This window comes from Octopus sinensis, unplaced genomic scaffold, assembly GCF_006345805.1.
Source record: "Octopus sinensis unplaced genomic scaffold, ASM634580v1 Contig16174, whole genome shotgun sequence".
NCBI classification, from domain to species: Eukaryota; Metazoa; Mollusca; class Cephalopoda; order Octopoda; family Octopodidae; genus Octopus; species Octopus sinensis.
The window spans coordinates 22,501-45,000 of record NW_021834197.1 but is presented as its reverse complement, the minus strand read 5'-3'; the positions used below and the strand labels follow the sequence as shown (position 1 = coordinate 45,000).

The following is a 22,500-nucleotide window of genomic DNA, read 5'->3' as shown; positions in this document are numbered from 1 at the left end:
CTGAAAGAAGCCTGTCGTATATATATATATATATATATATATATATATATGTGTGTGTGTGTGTGTTGTGTGTCTGTGTTTGTCCCTCTAGCATTGCTTGACAACCGATGCTGGTGTGTTTATATCCCCGTTACTTAGCGGTTCGGCAAAAGAGACCGATAGAATAAGTACTGGGCTTACAAAAGAATATGTCCCGGGTCGATTTGCTCGACTAAAGGCGGTGCTCCAGCATGGCCGCAGTCAAATGACTGAAACAAGTAAAAGAGTAAAGAGTATAGTAATATATATAAAACTGAGAATGTGTGTCTGTCTGTTTGTGTGTTTCCCTAAAACTTAAGAACTACACAACCAATTTCATTCAAATTTTACACATGCCTTACTTAGGGTCCGGGGAGTGTCATCAGCAAAAATTCTTTAACTTCTTGCCTAGAGCGAGCCCACAGCAATATCATATCTTCTCCACTATTTCAGTATTACATGTTAAAAGTGAAACAAAAACATCTCTCTATTGTATGTATATGGATGTATATATATATATATATATATATGTATATAATATGCAAAAAGGGTGAAATATAATTAATTTAATAAAATTAATAAATTTCACCTAGTAGTTTTATCGGTATGGAAAAGACCATATTTGGTAAGGATTATATTAATTATAATAAAGGGTTAATTGCAACAAGTTACTCAAAACCACATTCCGAAAATATTAGAAATGGCAGTCAAATAGGTCACCATTTCTCCTACTAGTAAAAAAGTCTCCGCAAACAAACAGAATTTGCAACCCATATATGGTAAATCGAAAGAAATGCAATCCAAATAGGCTGGGATTTCATTATTTTCTTTCTCTTTACCATATACGGGTTGCAAATTCTGTTTGTTTGTGGAGACTTTTTTACTAGTAGGAGAAATGGTGACCTATTTGGCTGCCATTTCTAATATTTTCGGTATGTGGTTTTGAGCAACTTATTGCAATTAACCCTTTATTATAATTAATCTTTATATATAAAAGTGAAGTTGTGTGTCTGTCTCCTACGATTTAGATTCCTAACTACTCCCACATTTTGCGGTGCAGTTTAACCAAAACCAAGTATCTTATAGTCGTGATTCATATCGAGCTCTTCTGGGTATTAGCGTGTGTCTACGATGAGTCTACGATTTTAAAAAGAATTTACCATCATTTTTTCCCATTTTTAATGCATTTTTTTTGCTATTATATAAGGGAAGTGGGAGTGATATCATGCTGCCCGACATCTTTGAAGAGGATCTTAGGCTTAACCCTTAACATTTAAACCGGCCATATCCGGCCAAAAGTATTCTGCCTGTTTTATGATCAAACTGGCCAAATCTGGCCAAAAGTATTCTGCCTGTTTTATGTTCAAACTGGCCGGATCTGGCCAAAAGTATTCTGCCTGTTTTATGTTCAACCTGGCCGGATCTGGCCAAAAGTATTCTGCCTGTTTTATGTTCAAACTGGCCATATCTGGCCAAAAGTATTCTGCCTGTTTTATGTTCAAACTGGCCAGATCTGGCCAAAAGTATTCTGCCTGTTTTATGTTCAAACTGGCCAGATCTGGTCTCTCACACCAACCCTACAATATCGTTTTAAAAATTAACAGCTACCTCATCAAAATCTCAAAGCTACAAGATAATGCATGATTAATTCAAAGCAATGAGGATGAAAAAGAATTAGTTTTGGTAGAATAATGTGAACACTAAAGGGTTAATTCAGATGGCTATGGGAGGTTGCTGGAGACTGAGGACAGACCCTGGCTGGGTAGGGGTTGCTGCTGGAAGGCCACATGTGTGGCTGCGAGATTTCTTCTTTGTTGTACCTTTTGGAAATGTTCAAAAAGTGGTTGCCAGCAAACTTCATAATTCCCAATTTCTGACCTCCTAATTCTCTCAATTGTAACCCCATGGATTACTATGTGTGGGTTGCAATTGAGGAATACACCAACTGCTCTTCCTGCAAAACCAAGGCTGAGTTAGTGGCTAAGATGAAGAAGGCAGTAAGCTGTCATAAACGTTAGCACACCGGGCAAAATGCGTAGCCGTGTTTCATCCACTATGTTCTGAGTTCCAATTCCGCCAAGGTCGACTTTGCCTTTCATCCTTTTGGGGTCAATTAAATAAGTACCAGTTATGCACTGGGGTCGATATAATCGACTTAATCCGTTTATCTGTCCTTGTTTGTCCTCTCTGTGTTTAGCCCCTTGTGGGTAGTAAAGAAATAGGTATTTCGTCTACTGCTACGTTCTGAGTTCAAATTCCGCCGAGGTCGACTTTGCCTTTCATCCTTTTGGGGTCAATTAACTAAGTACCAGTTATGCACTGAGGTCGATATAATCAACTTAATCTGTTTATCTGTCCTTGTTTGTCCCCTCTGTGTATATATAGCATAGCCCCTTGTGGGCAGTAAAGAAATAAGATGGAGAAGGAATTCAAAGATCTTCCCCAATACACGAGGAAAGCATGCAACAGGTTCTGGAGGGGTCTTGATGTCATGGTGGAAATTGAGGATGGATACTTAGAGTAAAGTGTTATCCCAGCCATAGTCTAGTTAGTTTACTTGGTTCTTTAAAAATACTTCTATTATTGAGACTAGGATATCATGTTTTTTTTTCCTTTCAAACAAACTGTCATATTTAGACCAAATAATAATAATAATAATAATAATGAAATTATTGTATAGAGTGCTCAGGTGCACCACAACTTGTCAGAAAGTGCATATAAAGTACATGCAGTAATGTAGAAATGTCTGGAAAGCGAACAATCTATGAGTCAGATACATGCTTGTGTGTGTATGGAGGGGAGAAAATCAAGTGTAGTGTTGGCGAATCTCAGGAAGCATGGAAGTTTTGAAGGATGCAGTGCTCCAACAATACCTTGTGTCAGTCTGTATTTGTGTGTATATGTAAAGATATGTGCATATATCTGTGCATGCATGTCTAATGATGTGTGTGTGTGTATATAAATATGTGGAGGCGCAATGGCCCAGTGGTTAGGGCAGCAGACTCGCGGTCATAGGATAGTGGTTTCGATTCCCAGACCAGGCGTTGCGAGTGTTTATTGAGCAAAAACACCTAAAGCTCCACAAGGCTCCGGCAGGGGATGGTGGCGATCCCTGCTGTACTCTTTCGCCACAACTTTCTCTCACTCTTACTTCCTGTTTCTGTTGTACCTGTATTTCAAGGGGCCGGCCTTGTCACTCTCTGTGTCATGCTGAGTATCCCCGAGAACTACGTTAAGGGTACACGTGTCTGTGGAGTGCTCAGCCACTTACACGTTAATTTCATGAGCAGGCTGTTCCGTTGATTCGGATCAACCGGAAACCTTGTCGTCGTAACCGACGGAGTGCTTCCACATTTATAAATATATCTCCACACATACACACACAGACAAGGTATACTCATGCATGTATATGTGTGTTTAATCATTGAAAGACAACCTCAGCATGCTAAATCTGGATGAGTGCTGGAGGATGACCTCTGGACGCTGGACCTGGATGAAGTACTGAAGGGTGACCTCAGGATGCTGGACCTGGACAAAATACTGAAGGATAACTTCAGGATGCTGGCCTGGATGAAGTGCTGAAAGACAACCTCAGGATGCTAAATCTGGATGAGTGCTGGAGGATGACCTTGGACGCTGGACCTGGATGAAGTACTGAAGGGTGACCTCAGGATGCTGGACCTGGACAAAATACTGAAGGATGACTTCAGGATGCTGGCCTGGACGAAGTGCTGAGAGACAACCTCAAGATGCTAAACCTGGACAAAATACCAAAGGATGACTTCAGGACGCAGGAGCTGGATGACCTCAGGATGCTGGACCTGGATGAAGTGCTGAAGGACGTCAGTATGCTGGACATGGATGAAGTACGACCTCAGGATGCTGAATCTGGATGAAATATTGAAAGGTGACCTCAGGACACTGAGCCTTTCAGAAGGGAAGACAAATGACCGAAATACTTGACACATTTCTCTACTCAAGAAGACCTGTATTCCACAGCATAATTGTTAAGGCCTCTCCTCTTGGCAAAGAGGATTGGCCTACAAGAGCCTAGTGCTGGTAAAAGCACACAGCACACTGTAAAGTGGTTGGCATTAGGAAAAGCCTCCAGTTCTAGAAACCTTGCGAAATCAGACTGGAACCTAGTGCAGCTCTCCAGTTCTGGTCAAAGTATTCAACCCATGCCAGCATGGACAATGGACATTAGATGATGATGATAATGATATACATGCATGATATATAAGGCAGCGAGCAGGCAGAAATGTTAGCACGCCGGGCGAAATGCTTAGCGGTATTTCGTGTCTTTGCGTTCTGAGTTCAAATTCTGCCGAGGTTGACTTTGCCTTTCATCCTTTCGGGGTCAATAAATCAAGTACAAAGCAGCGAGCTGGCAGAAACGTTGGCACGCTAGGCAAAATGTTTAGCAGTATTTCATCTCCTGTTATGTTCTGAGTTCAAATTCCGCTGAGGTCGACTTTGCCTTTCATCCTTTCAGGGTCGTAAATTAAGAACCAGTTACGCACTGGGGTCGATGTATTCGACTTAATACCTTTGTCTGTCCTTGTTTGTCCCCTCTATGTTTAGCCCCTTGTGGGCAATAAAGAAATAAATGATATACATGCATGCACATATTTAAACATGCAAGAATTTATTTCTCTCTCTCTTATTCTCACATGACCTGGTCAATCCTCGGCGCCCTCTGTCTTCCACCCTCTTTAATTCCTTCTCTCTCTGTCTCTCTTTCTCTTTCTCTACCCTCTTGCGACCTGCTGCCTAACAAGCCATTTCGTTCCACGCTCAACATCGTTCCCCTCTGCCGAAAAGGCAATTTTCCAAACACGCCTGCTAGATAAGTTATATTTGTCTCATTTTGTCTAAAGTCGTAAGACACCTGCTGTCATCCTATTATTAACCATTCTTGTTTTTTGTATTTATATCCGTCTCTGTTGCGTTTACATTCATTCCTTTTTCCAAGAAATCTAATGCTCACAGCTTAGTTTTTCCTTGGGGCTGGCTGCGTTGGAGTAAATATCAGAATTAATCAGCCGAAATTTGCTATGATGATCCGGTTTTTGACTGAAGATTAAAGGCTTCGAATGACCCGTCTGTTTTCTGTGGTCGTCCCTTTGTGTATTTCACGTTCTTGTTTCTTTATATATTAATTTTATTCCTCTATATATATATATATATATTTGGTGAGTAACATGAGTGTTTATGTGTGATATATACCAATCAAATATTTTTAACGAAGTAAAAGGAAAGATAACAAAAGTCAGAAATTCATTACGCATATAAATAATTTAATTACATATGATATATATAATATATATATATAATATATTTTTTGTTTATTTGTTTCATGTATTCTTTAATATTTATAATATCTAATATATAGAAATATACAAAAATAAATAAATAATACGAATAAATACATTTTTATAAATAATGAAATTCGGAAGGGGGGGGGGGAACGGAAAAGAAACGAAAAAAATTTATGTGATGAATCAGGAGAAAAAAAACCCAAAAAAACTTAAACTTTAAAATAAAAATGAAACACCATCATTTCAATGGTTTTTAAATATGTTTTATGAATATATGTGTGAGAGAGATTAAGAGAAAGTTTAATTTAGCATGAAAGAGAAGAGAAAAGATGGAGATACTTAAGGGAAAAAAAAATGCCAGAAGCAGACAACTGCTTGGTAGCCATTTTGAAAACTTTTTCCATAATATTTTGTTGAAAGCTTTGGAGATTATCTAAATATGTATTATAATATATAAATATATATATATATATACATACATACACACACACATGTATTAAAATATATACATATTTATCTGTATATATAAATATATATTGTATATATTGCATGTATATATATATATATATATTGTATATATTGCATGTATATATTGCATGTATATATATATATATATGCTATTTTGGGGATTCATTTTTAATTCTATTATATAATGGTATTCATTTGGCTTCTGGTCCAATTTGTATTGTTGGCGTTTTTTACCAAAATATTTGGATAATTATTTAAAAATTTTGTTCTTTAATATACCTATTTTTTTCTTTTAAAAAAAAGGTGTTCATTTATTCTACATCTTTAACTTATTTTCTTTGATTTTCTTATATAATTCTTGATTGAATTTTTGTTGTCATATATATGTATGTTATTATATATATAATATATATATATATATATATATACACACACCTCAGAGGTTTTTTTTCTTCTCTTTCCTTTCCGGATAACATGTCTCCTCTGCTAACACACATTAAATAAAAAATAAATACAAATTCATACCAAAAATTATATTACATACATACATATGTATGCATACATGCATGTATATATATGTATGATAAATGCACAGACATTCTATATAAATTACACACATACACACAAACAAACACATACATACAAACACACATACATATTTATATATATATATAAAGAGATATTTTTATCATCACTGTTTGTTCTGTTTGTATTTTTCTTGAAACATCATTTTGTTTGTACCACAAAGGCACGACTTGGAAAAAAATCACTTTATTTTTCATCATTAAAAAAAAAAAAAACTGTAAAAAGTTTTTGTAACCACAAAAAAAATATATATTTATAATTGAATAAAAAAAAAAAAATATCCCCTAAAAATGTACAAAAGAATTGTTCAGAAAGAATGAATCTCACTTTTAGCTCCCAATTCCACACAACTTTCTTTCAAGTTTAATGAATATAATAATATATTTCTTGAAGAAAAGCTGTGAGGCAATGATGATGATGGTGGCCATTTTGTTTTGTGTTCATATTTCTTCTTTATCATTCCGTAAATATTTGTCCATCCATTATAATAATAATAATAATATTGATAATAATAATATTATTAATAATCAGGATGATAATAATAACATTATTCAATCATCTTTTTTTCTTTTCAAATTATTGTTTGTTTGAAAACAACAAACTGAAATGTCGGTGGGTTTTGTTTAAAATTTCAATTAAATATTTTTCTTTCTTTCTCTGAGTGTCTTTAATTTCATTTTTTCTTCTGGCCAATCCCCGCCAACCCCTACAAAAAAAACCCTCCCCAACAACATGTGTGAATTTGTGTATAACTTATTCAAGTTTTTTTTTCTTTTTATAGATTTTTATCTTATATTTTTCAATAAACAGACCAAAACAACCAACAGACAGACAGACAGACAAATTAGACAGATAGATACAGATATATAAATAAACATATAGATGAATAAAGGTAGATACACAATTTTATATAATCATACTGGCTGTATCTTTTAATGTCTTTGATTCTCATTTTTATCTTTATTCTCTCTCGAATCTCATTTTGATAATACTGGAATGTTCATAGTTGAAAACACATTACATATATATAATGATATTTCAGTTATTTGGCTTTTAATATATATATATATATATATATATATATATATATGGTTCAACACCATCTGTCAATGCCATTGTTACAAGACCTGTCTTTACCTGCTCTCTCTCCCACATCTCTTACATCTTCCAGATGGTATGTGTGTATATATACACATACATACATACATATATTATACACACACCACACAAAAAGGGAAGATTATTGCAAATAACAACACTACTATTACAGATATCACACACACACACACACATTCTGAGAAAAGGAGAGATGAGGAGTGATGGTCAACTGATAATAACAATAATAATAATAATAATTGTTTCTGATTTTGGTGCAAGGCCAGCAGTTTTGAGATTGAAGGGGGCTTTAACAAATACCATCGACCTCAACGTATCACTGGTAGCATATTTTAGTGTGTTCAGAAGGGTTGCTGTAGTCATTATTATTATTATCATTATTATTTCTGACTAGTGACATTTGTATCAATACTGTTCAGACTACATACACACACATATATATACATATATTATATATATATATATATACACACATATATATTATACATATATATACATACATATATATATAATACATTATATATATATATACCATATATATATATACATTACATACATACTATATATACATACATATATATACATACATACATATACATACATACATATATACATACATATATACATACATATATATATATATATATTATATTACAATGGCAAATGATTGATGGTGATGACAGCAGTGGTAGTAGTTGTGTGTTTTGATTAGTTGATTGCATTTGTGAATTGGCTATTTTTGAGGAATTTTCACCATCACTCATTTATCGTTTGTTTCAAGACAGAGAGATAGAGAGAGAGATTTAATAAGACTAGCTTCATTAGACCGATTCGCAAGTCTCACACACACACACACACACACACGCACACACGTGTACCATATATTTGCATGTCTTTACGTTGTCTTCACGTTACAGACTCAGTAGGTGTGACACACAGCATGCGTATGTGACAAAAAAAAAACAAAAGAAAAATCCCAAAACAATCTCCCAGGCGGTTGATGGAACCTGGAAGATATATCGAACGCACTTCTCCATCAAAGACAGCTTTTTATTTTTCCCTGACTGGCTTGGTCAATTCGCGGCTTTGAGCCGAAAGACATGTTGCTACGAGAAGCCTCTTTCGGCCACGACTCCTCTCGTTTCACTTTGCTCTCTCTCTCTCTCTCTCTCAAACACACACACATGCGCGCGCGTGCGTATAGATACAATCAAAAGATATACACAGGATTTACAAAAACTGGACGCTTCGCTATAACCAGCGGTCAATCTCATCAAACTCTTCTCGGGATTTCTCATGGATTCGAGGCGAGAGTCCGTTGTTTAAGGATTGTTCAAACTCCATAAGTTGTCCCATGAAGTTAAAATTCGGCGAAATGATGGCACGCTTCTGCTTTACGTATCGGTAAGCATCTGTCATACTGAGGGTGGAGTGTTTCAATAAATATGCGATGGTCACCGTTGCCGACCGTGATACCCCAGCTTGACAATGGATTAAGATCTTGGCGCCGTTTCGTTTGGCCTCATCTGCAAATAAACAAAAGGAAAAGAAAATTAAAATCTAAGATAAAATGAACAGAATTTTTTGTTGTTGACATCATAAGAAATTTACAAACTTCAAGAAAAATATCATCATCAGGGCGCAGGAGTGGCTGTGTGGTAAGTAGTTTGTTTACCAACCACATGGTTCCGGGTTCAGTCCCACTGTGTGGCACCTTGGGCAAGTGTCTTCTATTATAGCCTCGGGCCGACCAAAGCCTTGTGAGTGGATTTGGTAGACGGAAACTGAAAGAAGCCCGTCGTATATATGTATATATATATATATATATGTGTGTGTATATGCTTGCGTTTGTCCCCCTAGCATTGCTTGACAACCGATGCTGGTGTATTTATGTCCCCGTCACTTAGCGGTTCGGCACAAGAGACCGATAGAATAAGTACTGGGCTTACAAAGAATAAGTCCCGGGGTCGAGTTGCTTGATTAAAGGCGGTGCTCCAGCATGGCCGCAGTCAAATGACTGAAACAAGTAAAAAAAAAAAAAAAAAAAAAAAAATCATTTAACATCTGCTTTCCATGCTGGCATGGGTTAGAGGGTTTGACTGGAAGGCGGTGAGCTGGCAGAAATGTTAGCATGCCGAGCAAAATGCTTAGCAGTATTTCGTCTGCCGCTACGTTCTGAGTTCAAATTCCGCCGAGGTCAACTTTGCCTTTCATCCTTTCGGGGTCGATAAATTAAGTACCAGTTGCGCACTGGGGTTGATGTAATCGACTTAATCCGTTTGTCTGTCCTTGTTTGTCCCCTCTGTGTTTAGCCCCTTGTGGGTAGTAAAGAAATAGGTATTTCGTCTGCCATTACGTAACTTAGCAGTCAGGCAAAAGAGACTGATAAAATAAGTGCTACTTGTAAAAAAGAAAAAGGGAAAGAAAGTCTTGGGGTCGATTCAATTCGTTGGACCAAAACTCTTCAAGGGGGTGCCCCAGCATGGCCGCAGTCTGCCAACTGAAACAAGCATAAGAATAAAAGGATATATATGTACACATACACACACAGGCATAAAATGTTTCTTTGCCCCCTTTTTATTCGTCACTCATCGCCCCCAGCCATTTTAAACAAGGGGGGGGGACTCATCTACCCCTATCCCCCCAGTCACCATCTACTCACATCAGACCACCTCACTCACCCACCACCACCACCACCGCCGCCATCATTACCACTCCACCATGTGAACCTCATTCACCCCCCATCGCCCCCCACCCCATAAGCTAAATTGTCCATAGCCCCCCCCCCCCCCCCCCGTCATCCTGTGTGACTCATGCCTCCTTTTTAAGATTGCCAGAAGAGAAAAAAAAAGGGATAGAAAGGAAAGTGTCTGGGGGGATGGGTGGGATGGAACGGGGGGGGGGGTACAGAGGAAATTACACCCCCTCCCTCATCTCCAAAGTCCCTATGTGTCTACAGTGGTGGTGGCAGTGGCGAAGATGGGGCTGAAGTGGGGGTGGGCAGTAGAGGTGGGTCATTCTAGGAGCGATAATGATAGCATCGCTGCTGCTGTTGTTTAGCCCATGGTTAGCACAACTGGAGCAGACCTTTGATCAAAAAAAAAACAACAAAACAATCCAATTATGACCATTCTGCTAAGCCACACCACTCGGGGGGGTGCTGACTCCAGCTTGCGAGCACAATAAGGGTCAGGTGAGAAAAACCCTGATACTGACCCCTATCTAAGCCAGGAACCATCCATTTCATGGTTGGGTGGTCAGCGATCAAACTGCACCCACCTCTGGCTTACCAGGTGAGATGGATATTGTGGTCACCATGGAGGACTAAAAGCCAGACAGGTCAAGGGTCAGTCAAGCTCCTTGTGAACCAAACAGCTGACCCCAGGACTGCACCCACAGAAACTTCCATGAAAGACAATTTGTACCCTGGATGAATCACCTTGTTTAATAAGTTCTTATATTTCTATTTTTTCTTTTACTTGTCTCAGTCAGACTGTGGCCATACTGGAGCACCATCTTCAAAGAATTTTAGCTGAATTTGTGTGTCTGTGTTTCCAATTCTAAAGGGTCGAAACAAACCCGAGCAACGCCAGGCGATACTGCTAGTACATATATATTCTTATGTATTTGTGTGTCTGTGTTTGTCCCCACCATCATTGCTAAAAACCGATGTTGGTGTGTTTACGTCCCCGCAACTTACAGGCTTGGTAAAAGAAACCGATAGAATTAAGGGATCTTTTCGGTTTGACTGGCAGTTTTTTCTAGCGGTGTCATATGAAATTGTTACCCATAATTATGACCCTAGTATCGATCTATTGCATTTCAATCTATGTTAGGGTTAGGGGTGGGGGAAGGGTATCTTTTTTCTTCACAAATGTAAATAAACCCAATCTGTTTCTTAAACGAGGGACATATTCATACGGCACAGAATGTTTTTTTTTTACCTCAATAGACGTCATTGGTTGGTTGAAATTGCAGAAATTGAAGAAAAAAACAACAAATATCTTACAAACTATAGAATTTCCTCAATAAAGCCAAGAGAAAAAAGATGTTTTATAAACACATTCTACCAGTATACTAAGTTTAAAAGTGTTTGGTTACGTGGAAATTATTTTAAAAAACTGCCGTTCAAACCGAAAAGATCCGAATAAAATTCTATATAGGCGCAGGAGTGGCTGTGTGGTAAGTAGCTTGCTTACCAACCACATGGTTCCGGGTTCAGTCCCACTGCGTGGCATCTTGGGCAAGTGTCTTCTACTATAGCCCCTGGCCGACCAATGCCTTGTGAGTGGATTTGGTAGACGGAAACTGAAAGAAGCCTGTCGTGTATATGTATATATATATGTGTATGTGTGTGTATATGTTTGTGTGTCTGTGTTTGTCCCCCTAGCATTGCTTGACAACCGATGCTGGTGTGTTTGCGTCCCCGTTACTTAGCGGTTCGGCAAAAGTAGACCGATAGAATAAGTACTGGGCTTACAAAAAGAATAAGTCCCGGGGTCGATTTGCTCGATTAAAAAAGGCGGTGCTCCAGCATGGCCGCAGTCAAATGACTGATACAAGTAAAAGAGTAAAAGAGTATATGCTTTACTAACGGAGAGAAAAAGGAGATGGCGAGGGGGGGGGGTGCATGCGTCGATGAGTCATTAAGTCAGAAAAGTTCTCTCAGCGACGGCGGCATCAGCAGCAGCGACTGACTTCACTTACCCCCCCCCTCACACCATCACCACTACCATTTCTAGTACTCCCACCGCCACCACCGCCACCGCCACTACGCTATGCCTATTAGTACAAGGTGAACGTCCTCTGTTTTTCCAGCCGATTTGGTTGTTTGCTTTCCTTCTCCCTCACTTTCCCTCCTCCTCCTCCTCCTCCCACCGCCGCCGCCGCTTCGGCTTTCAGCAGTCGGAGTCGGAGTCGAAGCGTGTTGTGAGTTGTGTTGTGTGTCTGTGTGTTCGGGGGATGTTTGAGTGAAGCGAACGTTTTAAAGCCCGTTGAGTGAGAGTGAGAGTGCGAGCTCGCGTGCGTGCGTGCGTCCGTCCGTCTGGGCGTGCGTACGTGTGTGTGTCTGTGTGTGTGTGTGGTGTGTGTGTGTGTGTGTACGTCCATCAGTGATAAGAAAGAGAGAGGGGGAGAGAGGGAGACAAAGAAAAGACGGGGCTGTTGAGTGAAGCGAACGTTAAAGCCCGTGAGTGAGAGTGAGAGTGCGAGCTCGCATGCGTGCGTCCGTCTGGGCGTGCGTGAGTGTGCGCGCGTACGTATGTGTATGTGTGTGTGTGTGTGTGTATGTGTGTGTACGTCAATCAGTGATGAGAAAGAGAGAGAGAGAGAGAGAGAGAGAAGAGGGAAAGAGGGAGACAAAGAAAAGACGAAGAAAGTATGAAGAATAGAGGAATAAATATGAAAAGAAAAATTCTAGAAGCTGGAAATGAAAAAATAAAGGTGTGCACGCGACGTATATATGCATGCATGCACACACACACATATACACATGCATATATATATATACACAGACCCCAGTTGAAGCGTCCAACCCATGCTAGCATGGAAAGCGGACGTTAAACGATGATGATGATGATGATGATACACACACACACATGCACATATATACACATGCATATACACACATGCACAAATATATATATATATATATACACACAAGCACATATATACATATACGTATGCATATATATATATACACACATGCAATATATGCATATATACACACATGCACATATACATATATACACGTATGCATATATATATATACATGTATGCATATATATACACGTATGCATATATATACACGTATGCATATATATACACGTATGCATATATATACACACACACACGTATGCATATTAATAAATACACATATATATTCATGCACATGTATACACACACGTGTGTGTGTGCACTGATTACTGTCAGTACTGCAAACTGAGACCAAATAGATTTCACTGATGAGTTATAACAAGGCTGAAACACATCCAGTTGCTTTCCTTTCATTTGACCCACTCCAGTCTACATTGTTATATATATACATATATATACATATATATATATAGTCCAAACATTTCAACTGACTGTTGAGCATTTATCTCTTTGGTTGTTGTTTGTTTTGAGATTTTAAACACCCATGGAGGGAGTATGTACCTACTAATTGCAAGGATAATCAGTTCTCAGCTCATTATCATTGCATATGTAAAACCTTATTTCATGCGGAATGCCTTCCTACTTCTCAAAACATTTCCCCCTGGACCATATATATATATATATATTTATATATATACACACACACACACACACATTAAGAAGTGGAGTCATATATCTTATTTATTTCATTCATTTGACTGTGACCTCATGCTGGAGGCGCCACCTTGAAGAATTTTAGTCAAACAAATCAACCCCAGAACCTATTTTTAAAGCCTAGTACTTATTGTCATTGTCTTTTGCTGAACCGCTAAGTCACAGGGATGTAAACATACCAACATATGTTGCCAAGCAGTGATGGGGGCACAAATACAGATGTGCGTGTGCGCACACACACATACATGTATGATGGGCTTCTTTCAGTTTCTGTCTACCAAACACACAAGGTTTTTGTCAGCCTGAGGCTATAGTAGACGACACTTGCCCAAGGTGCCATGCAGTGGGACTGAACCCGGAATCATGTGGTTGGGAAGCAAGCTTCTTACCACACAGTCACTCTTACACTTATATTTCATAGATAGATTAGTTATGCATAATAAAAGGAGCATTAGGTGAAAACAGCCATCTACGTATGTATCAACTTTACATAAATACACAGTTGAAAGGCAAATTTACAGCACCACTTGTCCAGAGATAACATCTCGTGAACATGCTGTGCCTAAAAACACAATATATATATGAAAGGGGTCAAAAATCGCCCCAGCAACAGCAAGTGAGAAAATTTTCATCTGCCCACAATATACATTGTGCTTTTCAACACAGAACACCCATAAGAGATGTTATTTCTGGACAAATATCACAATAAATTTGCCTTTCAAACATGTATGTAATCAAGTATGATGCACAGATGGTTACAGACATACAAATAGATTGATATTTACCTATATATTCTATGGCATCATCAAAGTACTTCCGTAGATTTTGGTGACCGCTGTCCGTTACTGGTATCGTTTTGTAATGAATGCCTTGACTCTCGAAATGGGGTCGAACATGTGACGTGACATTTAAAATATAAGTTATATCTAACTCTTTCAGAATTTGTAAATTACCAGCATCTCGCTCGTTACCTGAAATAATAATAATAATAATAATAATAATAATAATAATAATAAAAATAATGGTTACAAATTTTGCCACGAGGGCAGCAATTTTGGGGAGGAGGTAAGTCGATTACATTGACCCCAGAACTCAACTGGTACTTAATTTATCGACCCCGAAAAGACGAAAGGCAAAACTGAGCATGGTGGGGCATGGTGGAATTTGAACTCAGAATGTAAAGATAGATGATAGATAAAATGCAATAATAATAATAATCCTTTCTACTAAAGGCACAAGGCCTGAAATTTGGTTGGGAGGCGACTGGTCAGTTGAATTGACTCTAGTACTCAACTGGTACTTACTTAATTTATCGACTCCAAATGGACGAACGCAAAGTTGAACAGAGCGACGAGTGAAATACCGCTAAGTATTTCGCCCAGTGTGCTAACGGTTCTGCCAGCTCACCACCTTGTTAATAATGATAATATTTCCAATTTTGGGACAAGGACTGCAATTTCAGGGGAGTTGGGTTAAATTGATTACATTGACTCCCAGTGCTCAACTGGTCCTTATTTTATTGAGCCCGAAAAGGATGAAAGGCAAAGTCAACCTCGGTGGAATTTGAATTCAGAACATAAAGACAGATGAAATGCTTGAATTCTTTTCTCCAGCACCTTAATAATAATAATAATAACAATCCTTTTTACTATAGGTACAAGGCCTAGATTTTTGTTTTAAATTGAAAGTTCTGACAATGTGAACCCTATAAAGATTGATGCTGTCGATCTAGAAGTTAAAGCTGTCTATGACCCCTTCAAAAACTTCTGCGTTCTCCTCTGAAACATGAACCCCAGAGAAATAAAACGTCAGTGACACTACAAACATCCCATTTTATTTGTATGACACTTTAAAAGGTGATTGTATGCTTGTCTGGCAGTTAAAGTTGTGCGTGACCCCTAAAAAAACATCTGTGGTCTCCTCAGAAACTTTAGTGACCTTACAAATGTCCCCTTTTATTCATGTAGACCCTGAAAACATTGTATCCCCCACTATTTAGAATCACTGCCCAATAAAATTAAGGAAGGCCCGATGTGGTTTGTAGATAAGTAGCTAAGTGGTATGTAAGAGAGAGAAAACGGACTTTCATAGAATTCCTGTCTGCCAAAATTCCATTCACGATATATTAGTCATCTCAAGACTGTAATCTCCCTATTTAGAACCACTGCCCAACGAAATTAAGGAAGGTCCCATGTGGTTTGTTCTACTTGCTAAAAAGTATCAACCAGGACATATTAGATGACATAACCCTCAAACTAGGGGTTGAAGAACAAAGAACATATTAGATAATGTAGTCCTAGATACACTATGACCGAATGAAGAAAAAACATGGTGTCAGCTGGATTGTCCATTGATCACTGGTGTATTGGATCAAGGCTGAACAGGAGTCTTACAATAGGGAGGAAAGATAAGGTTGTGCTAGGTACACCATATCTAAATAAAAGACAGGAAGCTAACAGCTGGAGTAATTTTCATAATTGGCGTACAAGATCAGGATTAATTTGGAGCTAAACAATAGCAAGGGCACATTAGATGATGTAGTCCTAGATACACAATATCTGAATAAAAGATGGGCCATATATATGGCAGAGGAAGGCATGGAGAAATGATAGTGACGATAGTCACAAAAGACAACAACATGGCGGCAGTGCTGGAGAGGCAAGACATCGTCCAAACCAAGCAAGGACGGGGTGGAGAAGGGAAAAATCTCAAAACGAAACACAAAATTAGGTCTAAAATTTGATTGATGATTGATGACAAACAATGGATGGTGAATGATAATATTCTAAATGATTATAAAAAACGGTTCTCACCTAAATAGAGAAAAGGCAATATTCGTGAAACCTCGGCTGCTTCGATTTGATGTTCAACTAATGGCGTCAAAGGACTGTGTACTATACGACACTCTGACGATAACAAACGACATTCTGACGGCATCCATAGTAAATTGTCGCATAGATTTTCGTGTTTTGACTTGAATTCCCGTAAACCCCCTGCAAATAGAAACGGAAGATTATATTATATGTGTGTTGTTTCACAAATACATTTGTACGAATATCTTGGTCATTGAGTATCTGGTATTGCTTCGTAGATACAATAAAGTTATACAAACATTCTAGTTTATGAATTTGTGTCGTTTTATATATTATATACACTTAGATTATCCTGTTTGATGAATAAACAGCTATGAACACATGCGCGCCCGCGCATACACACGGGAATTACATCGATTTTCTGGAACCTTCGGTCTCAAGGACTTTCCAGGTTTCTGATTAAGTCTCCGTCAACACAATCCTTGTAAAGGTATATAATAGATATGTACTCAACAAAAAGTATCGAATGATCATTCAGTTTTATGTTAAATTGCTTTTATTAAGCTCGACAAAATCAATTAATTACGTGTGCGTGTATATACATAGACAGAGAGACAGGTAGACAGACGGACATATGCACGAACATGAATATAAATATATACACGTTTACACGTATACATATACATTTACACACATCTATACATGCATATATACACAGCTCATACAAATGCAAAAATACATAATTACACACACATACATACGCAAAACCTAAGCAGCCCCCGCCTCTACCTGGTTTCACGACCGACTTAGCTAGAAATAGCAATTACCATTCCCTCCTCAAATTACATCCTAAATGTAATGAAATATAAATAAAAATAAGAAATAAACCCCCAAAACATGGACACATTGAAACGTTCGGTTACGGTAGCTCAGATTTACGTGATCAAAAGTGACCCACGGTTAAACAATGGAAAAAAACTTAAGATAGGTACCCTAACTACATGTCTATCCCTCTCCACCCACTATCTATCTATTTCTCTCTACCCTCTATCTATCTACCTATTTCTCTCTACCCTCTATCAATCTATTTCTCTCTACCTACTTCTCTCTACCCTCTATCTATCTATCTATTTCTCTCTACCCTCTATCTATCTATTTCTCTCTACCCTCTATCTATCTATCTCTACCCTCTATCTATCTATCTATTTCTCTCTACCCTCTATCTATCTATTTCTCTCTACCCTCTATCTATTTCTCTCTACCCTCTATCTATCTATCTCTACCCTCTATCTATTTCTCTCTACCCTCTATCAATCTATCTATCTACCTATTTCTCTCTACCCTCCATCTATCTATCTATCTATTTCTCTCTCTCTCTCTCATATATGCACACATATCTATCTATCTATCTATCTATTTCTCTCTACCCTCTATCAATCTATCTATCCATCTTTCTCTCTACCCTCTATCTATCTATCCATCTTTCTCTGTACCTCTGTCTATGCCTCTCTCTCTCTCTCTCTATCTGTCTATCTATCTATTTCCCTCTACCCTCAATCTATCTATCTACCTATTTCTCTCTACCCTCTATCTATCTATCCATCCATCTTTCTCTGTACCTCTGTCTATGCCTCTCTCTCTATCTGCTTATCTATCTATTTCCCTCTACCCTCAATCTATCTATCTACCTATTTCTCTCTACCCTCTATCTATCTATCCATCTTTCTCTGTACCTCTGTCTATCTATCTATCTACCTACCTACTTACCTATCTACCTCTATAACTACCTATTTCTTTTATCAATCTATCAATTTATTTCTCTCTGCCTACATCTATCTACCTACCTACCTTTCTTTTTCTAGCCATCTTACCTTACCTCAACCATCCACCCCGCCACACATCCTAACCTATGACGCATCCTACGTCTTGCCAGCTGCTGTTTCGAAACTGGGTCAGCAGATAAACGTAGACGCGGTGTCGGCTCGCGTCAGACGTGTGACCGGCGCACGCCTCGGCACCACACACACACACACAACACACACACACACACACACACACACACACACACACACAAAGGAGCCAATGACAAACTGGACACGTCGTTAAGAAGCTTGATTCACGACAAAATGGTGCCGGGTTCAAGCGATCCTTGAGCGCAGTCTTGGGTGGGTTGGTGGAGGGGCAAGTGTTCTTTCTCTGATTACAGTCTCGAGATGACTAATACTTTGTGAATGGAATTTTGGCAGACAGGAATTCTACGAAAGTCCGTTTTCTCTCTCTTACATACCACTTAACTACTTATCTACATCTATCTAATTTCAGGAGATGACGAGTTATAAAAAAAGCTATGTCCGGTCAAGATATATATCTAAGAATGAATTTTAAAATATTTAAACCTTAATCCTTAGTCGCCTACAGCTCTCTTAATGTCCGTCCGTATCTATCTATCTATATATCTTAGCGGTATTTCGTCTGTCGTTACGTTCTGAGTTCAAATTCCGCCGAGGTCGACTTTACCTTTCATCCTTTCGGGGTCGATAAATAAAGTACCAGTTTCGCACTGGGTAGGGGGTCGATGTAATCGACTTAATCCCTTTGTCTGTCCTTGTTTGTCCCCTCTATGTTTAGCCCCTTGTGGGCAATAAAGAAATATATATCTATATATCTATCCATCCATCCATCTACCTATCTATCTACGGTTCCTGGCTTTAAGGGTGTCGCGAAAGACCTGGTTGGAAGCCCAACCTTCCAAATTCTTTTACAAGGGCTTAGAAAAATTGAAGGGGGCCGCTGCAATAAATGTAAGAATCTTGGAGGAGGATATGTTGAATAAAATCATAATTAACTGATCATCTACTTACCCACCTAGCTACCACTCCATGCATCCATCAAGTTACCTATCTCTCTGATTAACCTCTAACTCAACAAGCTAGCTAGATAACGAGCCGTCCATCTATTTACCAAGCAATTTACCTACCTACCGACCAAACCATCAAGATGTCTACCCATCTATTGACCAAGAAACCTAGCCACCAACCCACCTGCTCACCAAGTCGCTTAGCCAACAACTCATCTCTGTACCAAGCCACCTTGGTATCCAAACTGCCCAGCTACCAATGTACCAAACTAATTCATAAGACAACTAGTCATGTACCCATCTATTTACCAAACCATCTATCTGACGAAGCCCCCTTGATTATGATCCTATGAACCGTAAAAATTAATACAGAGTTGCTTATTTGCAAAAAATAATAATAATAACATGTGACTTCATTGACCGAGGTTACCGTGGTCTTTTCCGTGGGCTTTTCTTTCCACGGGTAAACCTCACCTCTCCTCTCCTTTACACTTTATATTGACATTTCTGTGATAACGATCCTTATTGATCCATTTTTTCCCCTTTTCCTTTTATTTTTATCCCCCCTCTTTTTTTTTTTGCTTTCCACTTTCTTTCCTTTTACGATCCCTTTTGATCGAAAACCAAACCCCCTTTTTTATTCCCAAAAGAAAAGCTCTACCTTGTAATTTGTCCCGTCTGCGTGCAGCCCTGTGTGGCTAATAAAGAAACATATCTACCTACCCATGTACTTACCAAGCTACCCAGCTACCGATCTAGCTACCCGCTTGCCAAGCCACCAAGACAACTATCCATATACTTAACCCTTTAGTGTTTAAACTGGCGATGTCTATCCTCTCACACCTAACCTACAATGCCATTCTAAAAATAAGTAATCAGATCATTGAAACCTCAAAGCTGTAAGATGATCCAGGATTAATTCAAAACAATTTGAGTGAAAAAGTATTACATTTAACAGAGTAATCTGAACACTAAATCTGAACACTAATCTGAACACTCAATTTGAGTGAAAAAGTATTACATTTAACAGAGTAATCTGAACACTAAATCTGAACACTAATCTGAACACTCAATTTGAGTGAAAAAGTATTACATTTAACAGAGTAATCTGAACACTAAAGGGTTAAAAAGCCACCTCGTTACTTGCTCTCCACCGTACATATCTCAGTCGTTCCTCTCAAGTGCATTTAGTTTTGCAGGTCATTATTTCAAACATACAACTTCCACACACACACCTATCTGCAGTTGCACATATGTTTTCCGTTTCCAAACAGCTTATGCCAAGGAGAGAGAGCGAGAGATCAATCTAAAGTGTACTTCTTAAAACAGGAAAAACAGGCGTTGGTGTGTGAATGACGTGAATGAAAGTCGTACCTAGTTGCTCCGTCTTACACAGAGATGGGGAGGGGGGGTTATCTATTTTAAGATTTTAATATCTAATGTTATATGACATCATTGCTGGATGCCGCTGCAGTTGTTTGGCACCAGCATAGCTTGATTAAAGAAGCGCTCTAGCCGTGACCGTTCCACTTTTTTTCCTCTCCTTTCGAGTCTTATATACCTAAAATTAAATTAGGTGATTTTCTAAATACCCTTCTTTAACAAAGAAAATCCCAGCCAATGAAGGAGACCTCTACATGGCTGCTATTTCAACCAGGCCTAGCTACCATGTAGAAAAACCCCTCATTAGCTTATGTATATATATATATATATATATATATTATATATATATATATATATATATATATATATATACTAATACAATTGTTCGTTTGTTTTCCACCTGCCTTCGTCTTTTGTCTATTTTCATAAAGCTTCCCGTTATATATATATACATACATAAGGCAGGAGGGTGTGATTTGAGGGAGATTTGGCTGCTATTTCTACCAGGTCTAGCTACCATGTAGAGGTCTCCCTCATTGGCTCATACATGCATACACACATACATGCATACGACTGTAAGGTGTGATTTGGTTGCTATTTCTACCAGGTCTAGCTACCATGTAGAGGTCTCCCTCATTGGCTCATACATTCATATATACATACATAAAACAGTAGGGTGTGATTTGAGGGAGATTTGGCTGCTATTTCTACCAGGCTTAGCTACCATGTAGAGGTCTCCCTCATTGGCTCATACATTCATATATACATACATAAAACAGTAGGGTGTGATTTGAGGGAGATTTGGCTGCTATTTCTACCAGATGTATCTATCACTTACAGGTTTCCCTCACTGGCTCATACACACAAACATTAATAAGTCGGTAAGGTGTAATTTGAGGGAGATTTTGGCTACTATTTCTACCACATTTATCTATCACTTAGAGGTTTCCTTCACATATGAACATTAATAAGACGGAAAGGTGTAATTTGAGGGAGATTTGGCTGCTATTTCTTCCAGATTTATCTATCACTTAGAGGTTTCCCTCATGGCCCAAGACGGTAAGGTGTAATTTGTGGGAGATTTGGCTGCTATTTCTAGTAGGTTGGCTTAATTAGTGTACCATAGGTTATGTTTTAAAAGCAAATGCTTAGAGGGTTTCGCGTGCTAAACTTCAGGACTACCACTATAACACGCATCAAAAGCCTTCATTAATTCTAAGCTAGTCTGCAGAGCCGTGATTTAATTGTTTACGCCTGGATTTAAATAAAAGCTAAATATAGCACATGACATCATCATTCCAGGATGATGCTACAATTGCTGTTGTTCTCCTTGTATTTACATAGCTTCATAGATTGAGTGAGATCTTACCCTCACCAGGAGAAAGAAAAGAACAGAAAAAAAAGGCATTGGAAGAATGTGGGAAGATCTGCCTTAAAAGCAAATTTTTTTAAAATTTTATATATGAAACTTGAGGCGCAGGAGTGGCTGTGTGGTAAGTAGCTTGTTTAGCAACCACATGGTTCCGGGTTCAGTCCCACTGCGTGGCACCTTGGGCAAGTGTCTTCTGCTATAGCCTCGGGCCGACCAAAGCCTTGTGAGTGGATTTGGTAGACGGAAACTGAAAGAAGC

The 22,500-nt window shown here is 38.5% G+C and overlaps 1 protein-coding gene across 1 annotated transcript in view; it reads right to left on the bottom strand.

The window, feature by feature from the left end:
* Positions 1-8,122: 8,122 nt before the first annotated feature.
* Positions 8,123-22,500, bottom strand: part of LOC115230713 (dual specificity protein phosphatase 10-like) — a 26,128-nt gene continuing 11,750 nt past the window's right edge. The window contains exons 3-5 of the mRNA XM_029800847.2: positions 16,631-16,810; positions 14,603-14,788; positions 8,123-9,034 (exon numbers count right to left, since the gene is read on the bottom strand). Of these exons, the coding sequence (XP_029656707.1) occupies positions 8,760-9,034; positions 14,603-14,788; positions 16,631-16,810 (641 nt within the window). The 3' untranslated portion in view covers positions 8,123-8,759. The remainder of the gene's footprint in view (positions 9,035-14,602; positions 14,789-16,630; positions 16,811-22,500) is intronic.